Source organism: Neolamprologus multifasciatus, chromosome 1 (genome assembly GCF_963576455.1).
Source record: "Neolamprologus multifasciatus chromosome 1, fNeoMul1.2, whole genome shotgun sequence".
Lineage (NCBI taxonomy): Eukaryota > Metazoa > Chordata > Actinopteri > Cichliformes > Cichlidae > Neolamprologus > Neolamprologus multifasciatus.
In genome coordinates, this window is record NC_140439.1 from 615,535 (window position 1) to 632,782 (window position 17,248).

General features: G+C 39.6%; 1 protein-coding gene across 5 annotated transcripts in view; it reads right to left on the minus strand.

Annotated features, from left to right (window-relative positions):
• Window positions 1–5,988: 5,988 nt before the first annotated feature.
• Window positions 5,989–17,248, minus strand: part of pacsin3 (protein kinase C and casein kinase substrate in neurons 3) — a 37,538-nt gene continuing 26,278 nt past the window's right edge. For all 5 annotated transcript variants that reach the window (XM_085178324.1, XM_085178156.1, XM_085178236.1 and 2 more), the window contains 4 exons: window positions 15,890–16,010; window positions 11,665–11,807; window positions 8,581–8,741; window positions 5,989–6,281 (listed from right to left, as the gene is read on the minus strand). In XM_085178324.1, the coding sequence (XP_085034450.1) occupies window positions 6,166–6,281; window positions 8,581–8,741; window positions 11,665–11,807; window positions 15,890–16,010 (541 nt within the window). In that variant the 3' untranslated portion in view covers window positions 5,989–6,165. The remainder of the gene's footprint in view (window positions 6,282–8,580; window positions 8,742–11,664; window positions 11,808–15,889; window positions 16,011–17,248) is intronic.

Below are 17,248 nucleotides of genomic sequence, written 5' to 3' on the forward strand. Positions count from 1 at the left end.
CTAAACTTCAACAACAGAACACGTCCATCCACATTTCAGCAGACCTGCTGGTAAAGCACTGCCCTGTTGTGGTCAAAGAAATCTTTTTCACAAATTTGTGATGTGGTTGAATGGCATTGGTGATGTACAAGAGAACACCATTAGTTACTCACTTCCATTAAAACCACTAAAGATGGATGTTGCCCTTCGTTTTGTAAAATCCTGTTTCGACTGGAGTATTTTAAACATCCTCATCGTCTTGGCAATTTGAAACCAGACATCATGAGACGTCATCCCCTGTGGACTATTAGCAAAGTATTAGAGCTAATATTAACTGATAATATCAGTCAATATTAACTATTTACCGATGTATTGGTATTGGCACTTATAATGCTCGATAAATTAAATGTAAAGTACCAACAGGAGAGAAACCCTTCAACCATTTAACTAGTGCAGGGGTGGGCAATCTCAGTCCACAAGGGCCGGTGTCCCTGCAGGTTTTAGATGTGTCCTCGAACCAACACAGCTGATTTAAATGGCTAAATGACCTCCCCAACATGTCCTGAAGTTCTCCAGAGGCCTGGTAACGAACAAATCATGTGATTCAGCTGTGTTGACTCAAGGTGAGATCTAAAACCTGCAGGGACACCGGCCCTCGTGGACTGAGATTGCCCACCCCTGAACTAGTGAGTCTTTTGAGTGTTGACATTCTGTAGTTTGTCCACCAGAGGGCACTCTGCAACTTTGGTGTTGACAGCATGTGTTTGGAGCACCACAAACACAACAACCTGCTGGCCTGAGAAGAGTTGGGAGTGTAAACAAGTAAATAAATAAACTACATGCAGCAAATGTTAGGGAAATTTGTTTATGCTTTGTTTATCAGAAAGAAAAATATCAGCAGGTATATCGGAATATCAGACTTTTAAATGGACAATATCAGAATTGGTATTGGTCTAAAAAAAAAACTATATCTACAAAGAATGTTTCCACATGGGCTTCCCTTTGAGGCCATCTTTTATCTACAGTCTATCAAAACCACAGTGGTTTCCGGTGCTGGGTCATGTCTTAAACTTAAAACATGAACCAGCACTGTCTAAAACTGATACATTTAAAAGTAGTAGTGATTTAAAAGTGTATTAGTCATGGCTGCAGTGGGTGTGTCCTTTGCATCATAGAACCTCAGAACTGGGTCATTCCTACCAGGTAAAGGAGACGTCCAGTAACTTTTCCACCCAAACGACAACTGATGAGCAGCGTGAGAGTTTTATGTAGTTCTCCTAATGTAGATTTTGCATTAAAGAGCTCAATCAAAGCTAAATAATGTTGACATTACATCAAAATCCGTGACTATGAATCATTGAGTCTTTTTTTTTTATTTGAGTCATGCAAATCATTGCTTTGCAGTTAAATAACATGAAAAGATCCAAACATTTAGCCTTTTTCTTCTTAAAAACGGTAACAAATGTTAACTTTTGCACTTTATCTGATGTAAGTCACATCTACATAGCCTCATTTATTAATTTCTGAAAATATTTTTCAACATTAACCAAATTTGTTTTTAAACAAATCCTTTGCAGCTTTTTGTGGTGAATTATTTCCCATGAGTGATATAAAAGCAGTCACAAAGATGAATATTGTGCAACAAATGCACAAGATTTCTGCTCATTAACAAAAAGTGAACACACTCTGAGAAATGGGGAAAATATCTTTTGGCAGGAGACAACAGATCGCTGCTTTGAGCGTTTCTCAACAACCTTTTTGTTTCTGTGTGTGTCTGAAGTCAGATGTTGAATAAGAGATTTGACAGAAAACTAAAAACCGCTATCAAAACCAGTTTTGTACGGAAGTCTCCATGTGGACAAATTTCATCGCTGTGCAGTTTTGTTCTTCTTGGAATATGCCATGTATTATGAAAATGTAACATCTATCATTGTGAGATTTGATTTTGCTGTACAGATAAAATTTGTTGATTTAATAAAAATGTGTGCAGATTTTCATATCCTTGCCTCAGACAGAGTCCCTTTTTAAGACCAAATAAGTTACAGCTCTTATGTGTTTTGTGTTTAACACACAGTCACAGCTGAAGAAGCCTGCACATTCCAAAAGACTCAGAAACATGCTTTGTGTCTTTATCTACACCACACTGCATTTCCACAGTGGGTCTTTTGTCCTGTCTCTCTTCCCCTACCCTCAGTTGTTTGTGACAGATGACTGCCCCTCCTTGAACCTGGTTCTGTCGGAGGTTTCTTCCTGATAAAAGGGAGTTTTTCCTTCCCACTTTCGCCAAAGTGCTTTCTCATAATGGGTGGTATGATTGTTGGGTTGTTTGTTTTTTTTATTGTAGGGTTGTTAACCTTACAATATAAAGCACCTTGAAGTGACTGTTGTGATTTGGTGCTGTATAAATAGATTTGAATTGAATGTGAGTGAATGAAGACCAAAGATAAACATGTCCTCTGTGGCCTAACCCACTGGTTTATCACTCATTATGCCTACAGCAAGAGCCATACATGAAATGTCGGTCACTGGTGCCCAAGAATAAAATTTATTACATGTAGTTTAAAGTAAAAATCTGTTTATTTGTAACCTTTCAGTACTAGGCATTACTCAGATGAATGTTTACTGACACAGAAGCTTCCTCGTGCCTCTGCAGAAGCTGACTGCTGTGACGCAGCAGAGAGAGGCTCATCCTTGCTCATCCTCCAACAGTTGACATCCAGTGTCAACTGTTGGAGCTGATCCTTCTGCTTCTAAAGAGGAGAGAGAGAGGGAGAGGGCAACAAGCCATTTCACAGAGACCTTTGAAGATGTGCCAGTTTACCACTCACAAGCCACTTCACTAGCACTGCATCAAGTGCTTTGCAGTCCGACTGGCAAGAAGTGAAACCTGCCAACAAAGTGCAAAACTTTGTTAAAAGCAAATAAAAATAGGTCCCTGCTGTATTCGTGAGGATAGTACATTTGAGTACCAAGTTGGAACCCCTTTTGCCTTCAGCCTTAATTAATTGTGGCATTGATTGAACAAGGCTCTGGAAACATCTTCAGAGATGTTGGTCCAAGTGCCCACTCTCTTCTGCTTCCAGCTCGGCTAAAAAACTATCCCAACTGTAATGGGGATACAGCCTGTCAAGTTTGCCAATCTGTTTCAGGAAGGAAGTCTATCATTCGCACAGACAACCAAAGTAAAATCACTAACCTACACATAAGTGTAGTACTTAAATGGAGCCCAGGACCTATTTGCCGTAAAGCAATGGCGCTATAACCACCCCACCTCAGTGTTAACCCACTCCCACAGCCATGTCACATGTGGTTGACTGATTACATATTTGTGTTAAACAGCTGAACAGGTGTAGTGAGTGAGTGAGCACCGAGTGTATTTGACAGCCAGCTCAACAACAGTCATGAGTCATTGCAGGATGCTGTACAGCAGGGGTTAGGAACTCAAGGGCCGATGTCCTACGGGTTTTAGATATCACTGTGGGTCAACACACCTGAATCAAATGATTAGTTCATTACCAGGTCTCTGGAGAACTGCAAGACATGTTGAAGAGTTAATTTAGCCATTTAAATTAGCTGTGTTGGATCAAGGACATCTAAAACCTGCAGGACACAGGGCCTTGAAGCTGGAGTTCCCCCATCCCTACTCTACAGCATCCTACTTATGTTTCATCTTCAACTGAGCCACAGAAAAAAGACATCATTACAGTACTCCTAAATATACTTTGAATTTAATTTGAACACTTCTTTTATCATGGCATTTTTGACAGGTTAGAAATGAAAATGGGTTACACAGGATGTATTTTTTTTAATTTTCCACATTTATGTCCAGGTTTTGGATCTTTGATGTGTTTATGTGCACTTATCTGGCACTGTCCTGCTGCAGCTTCACTGAATGAGAGGAGGGCATCGCAGTCTGACTGCCAAGAAGCGAGGCCTGTCGTAAGGGCGACACTCCAGCTTGTGTGGCAAGGACTGTTTCTGCTCATGCATTTGTTTCTGGTTGATGTGATCAAGTGTTCACCAACTTTTCAATGCCAGAAGATTATATTGTAGCAAAGATTAGCTTTAGCCTTTATTAATATAACCTTTAACAAGGCTGTTGCTGACTACTGTCTGTGCCTTTGTGGAATTCATTTTCCTGTAGATTTTGAATGCCTGTAATTTTAAGGTTGCTTTGATGTTTAGAGACTGGTGAATAAAGTGTATTTCATGAAGCGTAGAATTAGATTTTTTTTTTACCTAATTACTGGTGATTATTCCTGATAACTCTGCTCTGGAAGGTTTGTCTGGGGCTCCAGGTGACTGCATTAAACAATGAAAACATCATCCATGAAGGGAACCACATAATGCTCCAGTGGCCGTAAAGGGTAAAGCAGAAGTTTCAGATCAAAAGAGTATTTTTTTAAGTCATACACGCAGACCGGTTTGCAGGATTTTACATGCAAAGCTTAGTGTTGTCATGACAACAGGGACAGCAGTTTGTGTTCTAGTTTCATTGTATAAGATGTATGAAGACACGAGCTGATGCTTCCCTGTGCTGAATTGTATTTGCATGTTTCCAGCCAAAGCAACAAGAGGTTCAGCAGTATGTGCTGCTGAAGAACCAACTTATGAAAATGGGAAATCTTCCCAAAACTGGCATTTCATCCCAGTTTTCTTTTCCTACACTGTTCCCTTCCACTCAGTTTCCCATTAACATGATTTGACACAGCACTCCAAACAGCCAGCCTTCTCAGCAATGACCTTCTGTGGCTTACCATCCTTGTGCCGGTGATAATAAGAAATGCAATACTCTGAGATACTGGAGTTCTGATATTTGGGAGCTTTAAGCTATAATATGAGCATTTACCCTTTTGATGAGCACAAAAGATGTTCTGTGAAACATTCAGCTGTAGAAAGCTTTTTATTGTTGCTTCTCCCTGTAAGTACTGTATATGTATATGTTACAATTATGGAAAGAAAAAGAAAGAATCCACAGACCAATGTAGTAGATCTAATATCTTCTATTTTAGCATCTATGTGGGTTAGCTGTAGCAGGGATAAGATTAACAGGGAAAGAAGAGACTTCCTTGTATGTAAGACACAAATTTAAACATGAAAAACCCCCAAACCTGACATAATAATAAAAAAAAAAAAATTAACTTATTACTTTTTTTTGTTTTTAGATGTCTGAGATGATTTTGCATTGTGATCCCAGCATAGCAAATCAGAGTAGCAACAAAAAAACATGTATAGATTAAAAAGACACAGAGGTAACAGTCGACGTTACTGCTTTGATCTGTCTAATGATTAATTATGAGGGGGGGAGGGGGGGGGAAGCAACTGCTTATCTGCAAACTCGCGTGACTTAATATGAAAAAAAACAAACAAAAAAAAACAAAACAGCTGTCACATAAAAAAAGTGTCTAAAAAGTAACCAAAGCCCACAAATATCAAGCTAAATGAAAGCCAATCAAGTGCTGCCTGCATAATTAAATTTACTGTAATGTACCCGAAGTTTTAAAGGTTTTTTCCGTGTTTAGAAGGAGGCCATGAGCCCATTATACAGCAGACAGCTGTTACCAGGGTGCAATTCAGTCAGACAGTAGGGTGGCGCTGTATATTTCAGACCTTATCGACTAAGGCACAGTCAGTGTTTTTTCCATTTGAAACAGCAGCAGTCACCACAGCTGAGCAGAGAAAGCTGTGGAGTTCCTGGTGATGGCCCCTGGATGCTGGATCCAAGAAAACTCAAAACCGACACTGAAATCTTGTGAGTGAGCCAGCTGTAATGGCTGCTGCTCACCTCATCTCCACCCAGTCTTATTCTTTTTGGACTAAACAATAAAACATCCCTTTAGAAAACAAAGATATGACAGAACAAACATGCATGTTTACAGTTTGTTTGGCAGGCCTCTGGATGCTTCTCTGCCTGAAGCTAAAGCTTCTACCAATCGACTGTGCCGCTGACGTCTTGTTGATTGAACAATCCATCACGAATAAGGAAACTTTTGCACTGGTTGAATTTACAAAAACATGCTTACATTTTTTTTTTTTTTTACTTTTTACAGTCAGCAACAAAAAAAAAAACAACAACCCAGGCTGTTTTCAAAAAAGGTGGGTCTACTGTTCAGCACTAACACCTTTTAATTAGTCCTGGTATCTTGATTGCAACGTTGCTATTGGGTGGCCATAGAGGGGGCGCCATCAGGACGCAATGACCTGCACGTAGTTGGCGGGGTAGAGGCCAATCTGGCCATTGCTCAGCTGTCCTTTACACCAACCCTGCTCGTCCTCTTCTCCCAGCTTCAGTAGCTCCTCCCCTGGAAGGATGAGAGTCAGTTTGGCTTTAGTCACATTCATTTAAATGAATAATTGGATACTGACTGGATACGCCTGCAAAATACAAGCAAAACGCAGGACTTTGGCCTCCTGTTTAAAACAAGTTAAAAACAGGAAGGTAAAATCTCCTGTTTCCACAGCTGTGCTTGAGATTCTGATCTACAGTACAGGACTTATAGAAGTGCAGTAATGCAGGATCTTTCCCCAGCACATCAATTTTCTGTAATTGTGCCTTCTAATGGAATTTAAAGGTTTTGTGTATTTTTTCACTTTATGTTGTAATATGTTCAGTAAAAAGCTCTTGGAAGTTCGCTTGTGCGATACAAACAGGCTGGCTCTGACTCCCCCAAAAGTCGGGGACGAATCTTTCATGGAAATAAAAACCTCCCTACACAGCTGAGCTGAGCTGGGTTAAGCTCAGTGGTCCCATCAAGTCCCATTAGCTTGGTGAGAGTTACTATACACCACAGCAGCTTTAAACCTCTGTTATGTTTAACAACATGTTAAGCTTCATCTCAATTTTTCTCATTTCTGCACCTGCAGCAGAATGTGGGTTTTTTTTGCCACTGGAAAAGACCAACAAAAAAAAAAAGAAGAAGAAGAAAAAAAGAAAGAAAAGAAACTTTTTGTGTTTGTCCTCCAAATATTTGCAGATGTGCTTTACAGATTTGTAAATTTCTTATGTTTCTTATTCAATGTCAACTTGCAGTACACAATTTTCTTTTAAGTTTAGGAATTTTCCAATGAATTCATGTTCAAATTTTGGAGATATATTATATACCTACATATTAATTTTGGGGGTCTTTTTGTCCGTCCCCTTCTTTCTTTTGATTATGTCCATTATTTATCCTCTATACTAAACGGAGTACCATTTGTCTGGTATACAGCAGCTTCTTTCCTCTTGACTGCGAGGAGTGTAAAGAGGAGGAGGGACGCAGCAAGATTTGTTACACCCCCGCTGTGAGGCTTTCTCCCAAACATTTTCTGTGGAGTTGCTTTAAATATAAAAATAATTAATGTTCAAACCCTGAGGATACACGGAACACACAGGTAGCCTCAGTCAAATTGACCTAGAGAGCAGTTGCAACCCCTCCGACAACTTCTGGTCACTAAGGAAAAATGTATCTGCCAACGAGTAGGCAGGTTGGCAGAAAACATTTCCCTTCAAAGTAAAAGTTGGGCTTTACTGCTGAAACTACATGTTTGGAAAAGGCAGAACTTTGAAGGTGAATGTTCTCCATTCACAGTTAGCAGCACACTCTTCAGTTTCATAGCTGCTAGGAAGAGTGGTTGGCATCTCCCATACAAATGACTAATGACAGCAGCAACCTGCTACCGGCCAAAGAAATGACAAGGAGATTTTTGCTGTAGCACTGTATGCCTTTTTACAGCTAGTTTCATCTAGCAACAACAAGCACCTTTTACTTGCCAACTGGTCTGGTGATATTTTTCGACCACTTCCTGCGTCACTGCGTGACTGACCCTGAAATATTCCTTTCAAATCAATTAACTTAAAAAAAATCAAACAAACAGAAGCACACATCCATTAACTATCAACTCAATATTTTTATATTCATTATTTTATTTCCTCTTCATTTACATTAGTCGTTTCTTTTTTGGGCATTTGGCTTTACTCAGCTTACCAGACCTTACAATTACAATCAGATTAGTCACTGAAAAGCTACAGTAATGCACTGATAATATTTAGATGCATGTAGGCAAAAAGCTGAGCGTTTTATTTTCACGTGAAAGCTGGAAAAGTTAATTGTTCTACAAAATAAAAGCATTCCTGTGGGGGTCATTAAGTCTAATTTAAAAAAAAAAAACACAAACAAACAAAAGCCTGAATGTTTTCATTTCCAGTATCCAGAGATATGTGAGTGCTTTCAGCAAGCTTTGTACATACAACTTTTGTAATGACGATCCAACTGAAGCCACAGAAACATGGAAGAGAGTAGCACAAATCTACCCTCTTATGCTCAGAGAAGTAAACTTTCCTATGCATGTATACTTCTTTCTGTGGAAACTTAGATGGAGTCATTCATGCATTAGTTTTATCAGTTCAAAAAAAGTAAGATGTAATGTGTGTGTGTTTATGCACCACTCTGCATTACACTCTTACTGCATTTGAGGATCAGTGTCAAACATGTTGTCTGGAACAACATGTTTGACACGAGTATGTATGTCGTTCTTAAGATGAGGCATCACAGGCAGAAAAACCTGCCCAGCACTCTTCTCTGTGATGCCTTCCAACTAAAAAGCATTAGTAGGGGTTAATACCTGCTTTAAAGCTGAGCTCATCGGCTTCCTGGCCCGTGTAATCATAGAGTGCTTTGACTCGCACTCCCTCTACCTGCTCTTCTTCCTCCTCCCCGACGCCATTTACCGCCACCTTCTTTGGACTTTCATCATCTGACCAGTCTGATGAATAATCTTTCACCCTGTGAGAGAAGAGGGATAGAGGCGTAAAAAGTCAAGTTTGAACTTTTCCATTTGCCAAAAATAACATGAACATTTCCACAGACATAAGTTGGTAATAGGCAAATTTTCCCATTTTGAGTTTTCCCATTTTCCTGGCTTACATCACATGACTGAATTGAGGTGTTCAGCTGCACGGCATCTCCTGGGAAACACTGCTTTTATCATCACAGATATACAGGGAAGAGTAGCGCATGGAAATGTCAGGCTCACAGAAGTCTGAGCTTGGAAAGCACCACATACAGATGTAAAATGTATGCATGTTATAGAAACACACACGCCCACACACACATATAGACTTGTAGAATACCCAACTATCTAGTCCAGTGATGTCTCAGCTTACCAAATGGACATTACACCAGTGTTATTATTAGAAAGTGGGAAGGATGGCTAAAAATAAATAAAAAAAATTGTGACTCTTACTTCCCTCTTTGTTGCCTGTACTACATCCCTTCAAATGACAGCAGCAATAGCAGCTACACTGGAAAGAACAGAGCTCAAAGCATAGTGGTTAGGAGCCTTCCCTGTTAATTTAAAAAAAAATCTCTTTATGCTTGTCTCAAGACACCAATTTAAAAAAAAAAACTAAAAAAAAACCAACAAAATTATTATATGACCACATATACATATATGTGGTACTGTAGTCCAACTAGATTTGTAGCACTGATATTGATTTTTCTTTTCTCTCTTTTTCGAAAAAACCCCAAAAAAAACCAAACAAACCCATTATGGAGTACATAAAGATGAGCAGGTTTGCAATTCTTTTAAAGAAACATGGCTGTCCTGTGACATTCACACCGTCATGTTTCCACCTTTGAGACATCACACCAACTTAAATGAATTTCCAATGCCAAGCATTCACTGTTGACCTGTCCCCAAACGGTGGGTGAGGTCAGGGTTGCGTGTCCCCACTATGTGACTGTATTTTTAAAAAAAAACACATTTATGTCCTCGCAACATGAGCGATACACGTGTATGCACGCACACGCACACACACACAATGTTCTAGCTACTAATTAAGAGTGTCATCTATGTACAGGATGTTAACTCCTCAGGGTGACTACGAGGTAACAAGGAAAGTAAACCACATGCTGTCTTCTACCTCCGTCTCTGACACGCACACGCACACACACCTGTGAGAGACATAATTGCAGTCTTGTGTTTAGTCTGCAATCAACAGCCCACAACATTCCATTTTAAAACTTTACAAAACCAACAAGCACAGCTCTCTCTTTAAAATTTTCTTTTTTTAAAAAAACAACAACAAATAATCAAGAAGTGTGTTTGTTATGTATTGATGCTGTGTATTCATGTGCATGTGCACAGCAAACACAAGCTCTTTATGCTCAGGTGGAAAATCTCTAAAAACTGTATTGTTATTTTGTTCCAGTTGCAAGCACGTGTAGCAAGGTAAATGCCAAATGAAATTTAAGACACTTAATTTGCACTTCGCTGCACATGTGGTCAGATCACAGAAGTGATTACAATCCCTCTCATGTGGGGACTCCTGCAGACAGGGCAGATGTGGAAATGTGTCTGCTAGAGCAGGGCGATATGACCAAAAATATTTATCACGATATACATTTAAAAATTTGCGATAACGATATAACTGGCAATATAATTGACACTAGACAAAATACTTTACAACTCCACAACTTTATTAGTGCAAAAAACCCCATCAATGTATTTTCACTTAAACAAGCAGCTGTTTTTGTATGTGCATTAAAGTTACATAAAAATGTAACAGTGCAAATTCCTTGCTGACAGTTTAACCAAAAGGCATTTCCAGTTGAAATTGGCCGACATATCCTCAGCATAACCATGTATAATATCCACAAAACTTAAAAGAGGTTATACACACAATACGGTAATATTATGTTGAAGCACAGTACGTATCACTCCGCGAGGCGCCTGCCTACGATAGCCATAATGCTCCGACAATCCATCAAGCGGTGCGGCTTCGTAGCTTAGCAAAGTCGTACTGAAACATCTGACAGATTTTCGAGCGCCGTGTACATATAATCGTTTTGAGGTCAGTAAACACAACCAGAATTCATATATAAGGCACACAGGATTATAAGGGGCACTGTCGACTTTCAGAAAAATCAAAGGATTGATTTTAAGTGTGCCGTATTTTCCAAACAACACAGTAATGCTAGCATGCTCTACCAAAAATAGTGCTTTGTTGTGTATCTGACGGACGAAAGCCAAACCAGTGCCACACCACTGAAGTTGCAGCATTTTTACAAACCAATTCTGGTTCATCCGTTTCATTTAACGATCCGCTTTCGCTCTTCTCATTCTGCGTTGCCGCCATGTGCGTATGTAAACAAAGGCACTGTGCATGCGCGTTTTACCCATATTCTATCGCGATATTTCATTTTCCTATCGTTGCCCAAAATTACACCGGTATTACCGTGAATGGTATGATACAGCCCAACCCTAGCATCTGCAGCTATTTGGTAGAAAAATGAAAACCAAGAACTACTTAACTGGTCCCTGGTTTTGCCAGAGGTTTCATACTGTTACAAACGGAGTTTTTCCTTCCTACTGTTGCCAAGTGCTTGCTCATCGGGGGTCATCTGATTGTTGGGTTTTTTTCTATGTTATTGAAGGGTCTTTAACTTACAATATAAAGCAACTTGAAGCAACTGTGGTTGAGATTTGGAGATATTGGGGGAAAAAATTGAAAGCACAACATATAAAGCACATCCCAAAAATCATATTTTAGAAATATTACCGCTGCTATTATCGTATTTGGCCATCAGAACCTGCACATTTGATTTTTAACCAAGTCTCCTGTATCATGGATAGTTTTCATAAAGCCAAATTGTTGGCGTTTATGATAACATAAACTCCAACATCATGTCCACAGTGTCCTCCTACCTGCTGGTGTCCAGGGTAATGGGACTCGGTGGGACATCACCTCCAGCAGAGGAGACGATGTTGGTGAGGGTCACCACATTCTCCTCAGAGTTTCCACTGTGCATCTTCTTGCTGATGGAGCGACTTGCCTCTGGGGACCACTCCTGCACACAGACACACAGTCATTTACTTAAGCTTACACTGACTCAGGTCTTTGTCTTTGTTTCTTTATCAGTTTATGTCGACATAAGTGACACAAGTTTAATGAACACACTATGCATCCACGGGAGTCAACAAAAGCCAGAGCTAGGCCTTTAAAGTATGCTGCTGTTGCATTCAGTTAAATAAAGGATGATGATTTAAATGAAAGACAATGTGCTACACTACAGTGTTATGGATGCACGGATATGCAAATGGTTTGGTTTTGCAAAGTCAAACCAAAGACGTAGACGAGATCAGCAGTGCTGTGTGTTACAACACTTGTTAAGACTTCATCCAAAAATGCGTTTCTCGTCAGATTCTGTAAGAAGCGTGTCAAATAACAGCTAAAAATCCGTGGAAGGATATGACAACAGCACCGGTGCTTTGTGTCACTGATAACGTTACCCAAGATGCAGCTAATTTTTGACATTACATGGTACTACTTGTCATTGTTGCACATTGTTGACCGTTTCAATTCAAAAACTGCTAAAGAACATAAGGCGTTATCTTCAGATCTCTTCTTTTGTCAAACCCACAGTGCTAAAACTCAAAGGGAATCAGAGAGCTGCTGAAACTGACAAATATTTATATTAAAGATGCCGAGATTTAGAAAAATGATTGTCTTTGAAGTCCAGAAGTGCCTCATTAGCCATATGAAGAGTGTTTATGTCATGTTGTTAACACTTATCACCCAAGTTTTAAAATACAGACAATTATATATTATACTTTTACAGTCGAATATAAATGAGCAAGAACAATGAAAACTACATAGAGACACAAAGCTATATGAAAATATAATAATCACAACACAAAACACCTGAGAGTTTTAAATGTGAAACCAAATCTGAACAAAGTGCACTCTTAAAAAAAACAAAACAACAACAATTCATACGTTTCAACATGAAGCCCTGTCAATCTTTAGATCACACCCAGACCTAAAGCACCATCTTGTAATAGCAGGGTGCTGCTTGCAGGCATGGGCAGCTGGGGATAGACTTGTTAGTATTTGCTGTCTTCAGAGGAACCTTGATCAACAGGAGGTGTGTGTTCAGTGAGATACCACAGATATAATTAGACTTCTTGACAAGTGCTGTGTATAAGTTTCCCATTAAGTGAAGCCATCGTACAGCTCCTGCTTGCCTGATCTTTACGCAGTGGGGGAATCGTGCTTGGAGTTATGAATGAATGTAGTTAACTGAAAGTCCTCGCAAGTTCAGACATGTGTGTGTGTGTTGGGACAAAGGCTCTCTGTTTGCATGTCAGCGGCACTGTGGGAATGCCAGGAGATTCCTCAGAGGACAGAAAAGACACTTATCCCTGCCAGGATCTTCCACTTGCTTACTTTTGCAAAGAATAACTGAGGAAGGTTAAAAAAAAGTGTTTACTTTGTCATCACTGCAATAATGTTAACCTAATAATCTTAAAATACAGAATCCAAAGGTCAGACTCATTGATAACGCTGAAAATGTGCATGTGTGCAAAACCCAGGAACTGAGAAAAACAAATCTATATAAGGAAAGTGGAGAGATCCCTCCACCAGGACAGACAGACGTCCAGCAGATGTCAAGCAGCACAGCCGATGTACTTTATAATTACCAGCTCTGGCAGCTCTCAGACTAAACCATCTTCAGCTGTGTGCTACCACTCGAACGTCTCTACTAAAGCAGTAACGATGCTTCAGGTTTTATTAACCAAAACAAAAAACATACTTCAGAGAAAAGCTAAAGTATGTTTGATCAAACAAATGGATTTGAGATCATCCAAAAATCTTCTGTCAGACTTTAAGTAACTCTGTTGTTCGCATGTTACATGTAGAGTCTTTTCTATAATTTGAAATTCAAAGCTCCAGGTCTGGAACAGTAAACATAGCGGGGCAGTGTGCGGCTGCCAGAAATAAAGGTGGAGGATGAGAGGCAAGAATCCAGATAATGTAAGAAGAGGCTCTGCCGAACCACGCATAGGACAGTACAACATTCACAATGACTGACCCTGACTGTGACTCAGGAGCAGACAGCAAAGAGGATGGGGAAGGTACGCAATATGTAACATTCTGGAGACATGTAAGAAGTCACTGTTTCTCTCTTTTGTGTTTTAAACAGTGAGATAAAAAGACTTCTTGAAACCAAACTTGGCGAGCACTTCATCATACAGATGAAGTGCTCGATCAGACAAAACATTACAAGCAAAGACAGGTGAAGTGAATCACAGTGGTTATCTCTTTACCATGGCACCTGTTAGTGGGTGGGATACTTTAGGGAACAAGTGAATATTTTTTCCTCAAAGTTGAGTGTTAGAAGAAAAATGGACAAGAATTTGAGTGAGTTTGAGAAGGACTAAATTGTGATGGCTAGATGACTGGGTCAGCGTCTCCAAAACTGCAGCTCTTATGGTGTGTTCTCAGTCTGCAGGGGTTAGTATCCATCAAAAGTGGTCCAAGAAAGAAACAGTGGTGGATGGATGTATGACCGGACTTGTGGGGAGGGGAGGTCGGCCTATATGGTCTAATCCAAGACACAAAAGTTAATGTTCGTTCTGAGAAACACCTGGCACCAGGATTCAGTATGTGAAGAAGGCAAGCTGGCAAGCTGGCAGAGGCAGTGTGATGCTTTGGACAATGTTCTGCTGGGAAACCTTGGGTCCTGCCATCCATAAGGATGTTACTTTGTACCACCTACCTAAGCATTGCTGCAAAGCATCTACAGCCTTTTATGGAAACAATATTCCCCGATGGCTTCTTTCAGCAGGATACTGCACTCTGCCACAAAGCAAAAATGGGTCAGGAATGGTTTGAGAAGCACAACAATGAGTTTAAGGTGTTTACTTGGCCTCCAAATTCCCCAGATCTCAGTCCCATTGGTGATCTGTGGGATGTGCTGGACAAAACTATACGATCCATGGAGGCTAACCTCAAAACTTACAGGACAACAGAATCTGTTACTAACATCTTGGTGCAGATACCACTGCTCGCCTTCAGGGCTACTTTGGCAGAAAAAAAAAAAAAGGACCCACACAATTTTATGTCTTATTGGTGTATACTCTATTTTTAAAAGAAAGGAATAATGAGTAACTGTTTCATTTCCACTAAAATACAATGGTTCTCCTTTGTATGATAAGAATCATATTCTATAATTAGGGTATTGTAGAATACGCTAATATACCTTTCTTACAATGTAACTATTATGGACGTATGCAGAATATTACAGTATCCCAAGGGAAAAACAACATGCCTGGAAAACACAGTGTATGTAGTTTCTTTAATTCACACCAAAACCCCAGGACCATGGAGAAAATTTTGGACATGTAACCCTGGCTGTGCAAATTAAACAAAAACTCAGAAAGTTTCCTTTAGGTTATTCTTGTTTTTTGAAAAAGAATTTACATGAAACGGTAGTTTCATTAAAAAAAACAAAAACAAAAAAAAAACAAAAACAATTTTGTCACATATGCTAAGCAGACTACAGAATCCTGAGACTCTAATCTGAATTCCTGCACAACAATCATTTGCACTGTTGTTTGTGTTTTTCCATATGTAAATATTTGTATTTATTGGTCCTGTCTGCAGGACTGTCTGCAAGTTCCATTCCACTAGAAACTAATCTGTGTGTTTGTATGTGTGTGTGTGTGTGTGTGTGTGTGTGTGTGTTAGACATTCCTAACCCCACTCAGAGCTTTCAGTCACAAAATGAGGCTTTCACTGGAACCCTGCTTAATATTCAGTCCGTCCCCTAAAACACACAGAGTCATGTTTCCATCTCCTCGGGAATTCAATGCAAATCACTACAATGTCCTTTAACAACCCCTAAAAGAATCATTTCCTCAACTTTAAATGGAGTCCTCAAACTCAAAGTTAATGATTTACAATATTTACATAATGAGTATTTAACCAAACTGAGGTCAAGTCCTGTTGAATGTGACCGTTTCAACAGATTTATGTTCCCACAGCACGGATAACACACACACAGATGTAGATGACTGCACAGAAAAAAACAAAGCAAAACAAAATAATTCATACGCGACAGGGTGAACAGAGTTTGTGTTTTCACACCTCAAACTGGGGCCAGTTCATGCTCATGCCCGGTCCGTGGGTGTTCCTCCACCATCTGAGGTCTTCAGTTTCGTTGGCTGCACGAATGGTCTGGCCCAGGTCCTGGTACAAGGCTTTGAAGCTAATGGACAGAAAGGGAGTGAATAATCACATTGATTAACACTCTGTCATCAATCTGCAGACCATCTTTCATCTGGCTTTGCACCCTGTAACGCATGTTTAGGGACGCTTGTCATTAACCCTGCTTCATCAGGAAAAGACAGGTTTCTAAGTTGGGGATCTTCTAAAGTCATAAAAGATTACTTATTGAAGCAGGAAGCAGTTGTCAAAGAAAACAACAGACTGTACTTGCTGGTTGAACACGGAGAGAATTAAAATCGACACAGTGCATTTTGAATTTACAGTAGCAGGTTCCTGATAGGTCCTGTTTACTCACAGGGCTGGGCATCGAGAACCCTAGAGCCGTCCTTTAAAGGTGGGATTTGAGATAAGATGAATGCACGCTGCATACTTTCTAATCAGCTTCATCAGCACTGAGCTGGTTTGTATACGCTCAGATATAACATGAAGAAAAACAACAACAACAGCATCTCTTCATCTACATCCAACCTTCCAAAGGAACAGCTGGTAAGAGGGCAGCTTTTTCCCCCGACACACTCTCAAAGTGTTTTTAATTTTTTTTTTTAAAGGATCTCAAACTTATCGCAGAGATGGAACATGGTTTTTTTGGGGGGATTTTCTTTCCACTCTCTGTAATATGTGCCAGGACGAACCATCTAGTTAACACACATTTTGCACCAGTAGTTGAATATTATCCCCCTATGTTTAAAGCCTTACTGACTAGTGTCACATGGGGGAGGTGGGTGAAAAAGTATTCCCATTGGTCCTTTATAAATTAACTCATCATCCAACGTGGTCTGCAGCCTCTAACTGACATAACACTAAAGGCTTAAAGAAAAGCATACTGTAAAGGCTGTGAGTTATATGATATTATACAATTTCATATTTATTGTAGCTGCAGGAAACATGCTCACTGTGGGACTAAAGAAACACGTGTTCAGGCTTTTTATTTGATCATTCCGACTCCTCAAATCTTTCTTAAGTAATGTTTTATATACACACACATATATATATATATATATATATATATATATCGGTGCTCTGGAATAAATACATGGATACCAGAGGAAGTCTCTCAGAGTTTAAAAAATACGTTCACGCAGTTTCTTCAAGGGTTAATTTGCTCAATATTTGGACAGAGTTGGCTGGACTTTGCCATGGTAACCATTATTGGTAAAGTTGCTTGTTTAAATAAAATATGAGGTCAACAGTTAATGGACAACAGCAAGAGTTTTCCAT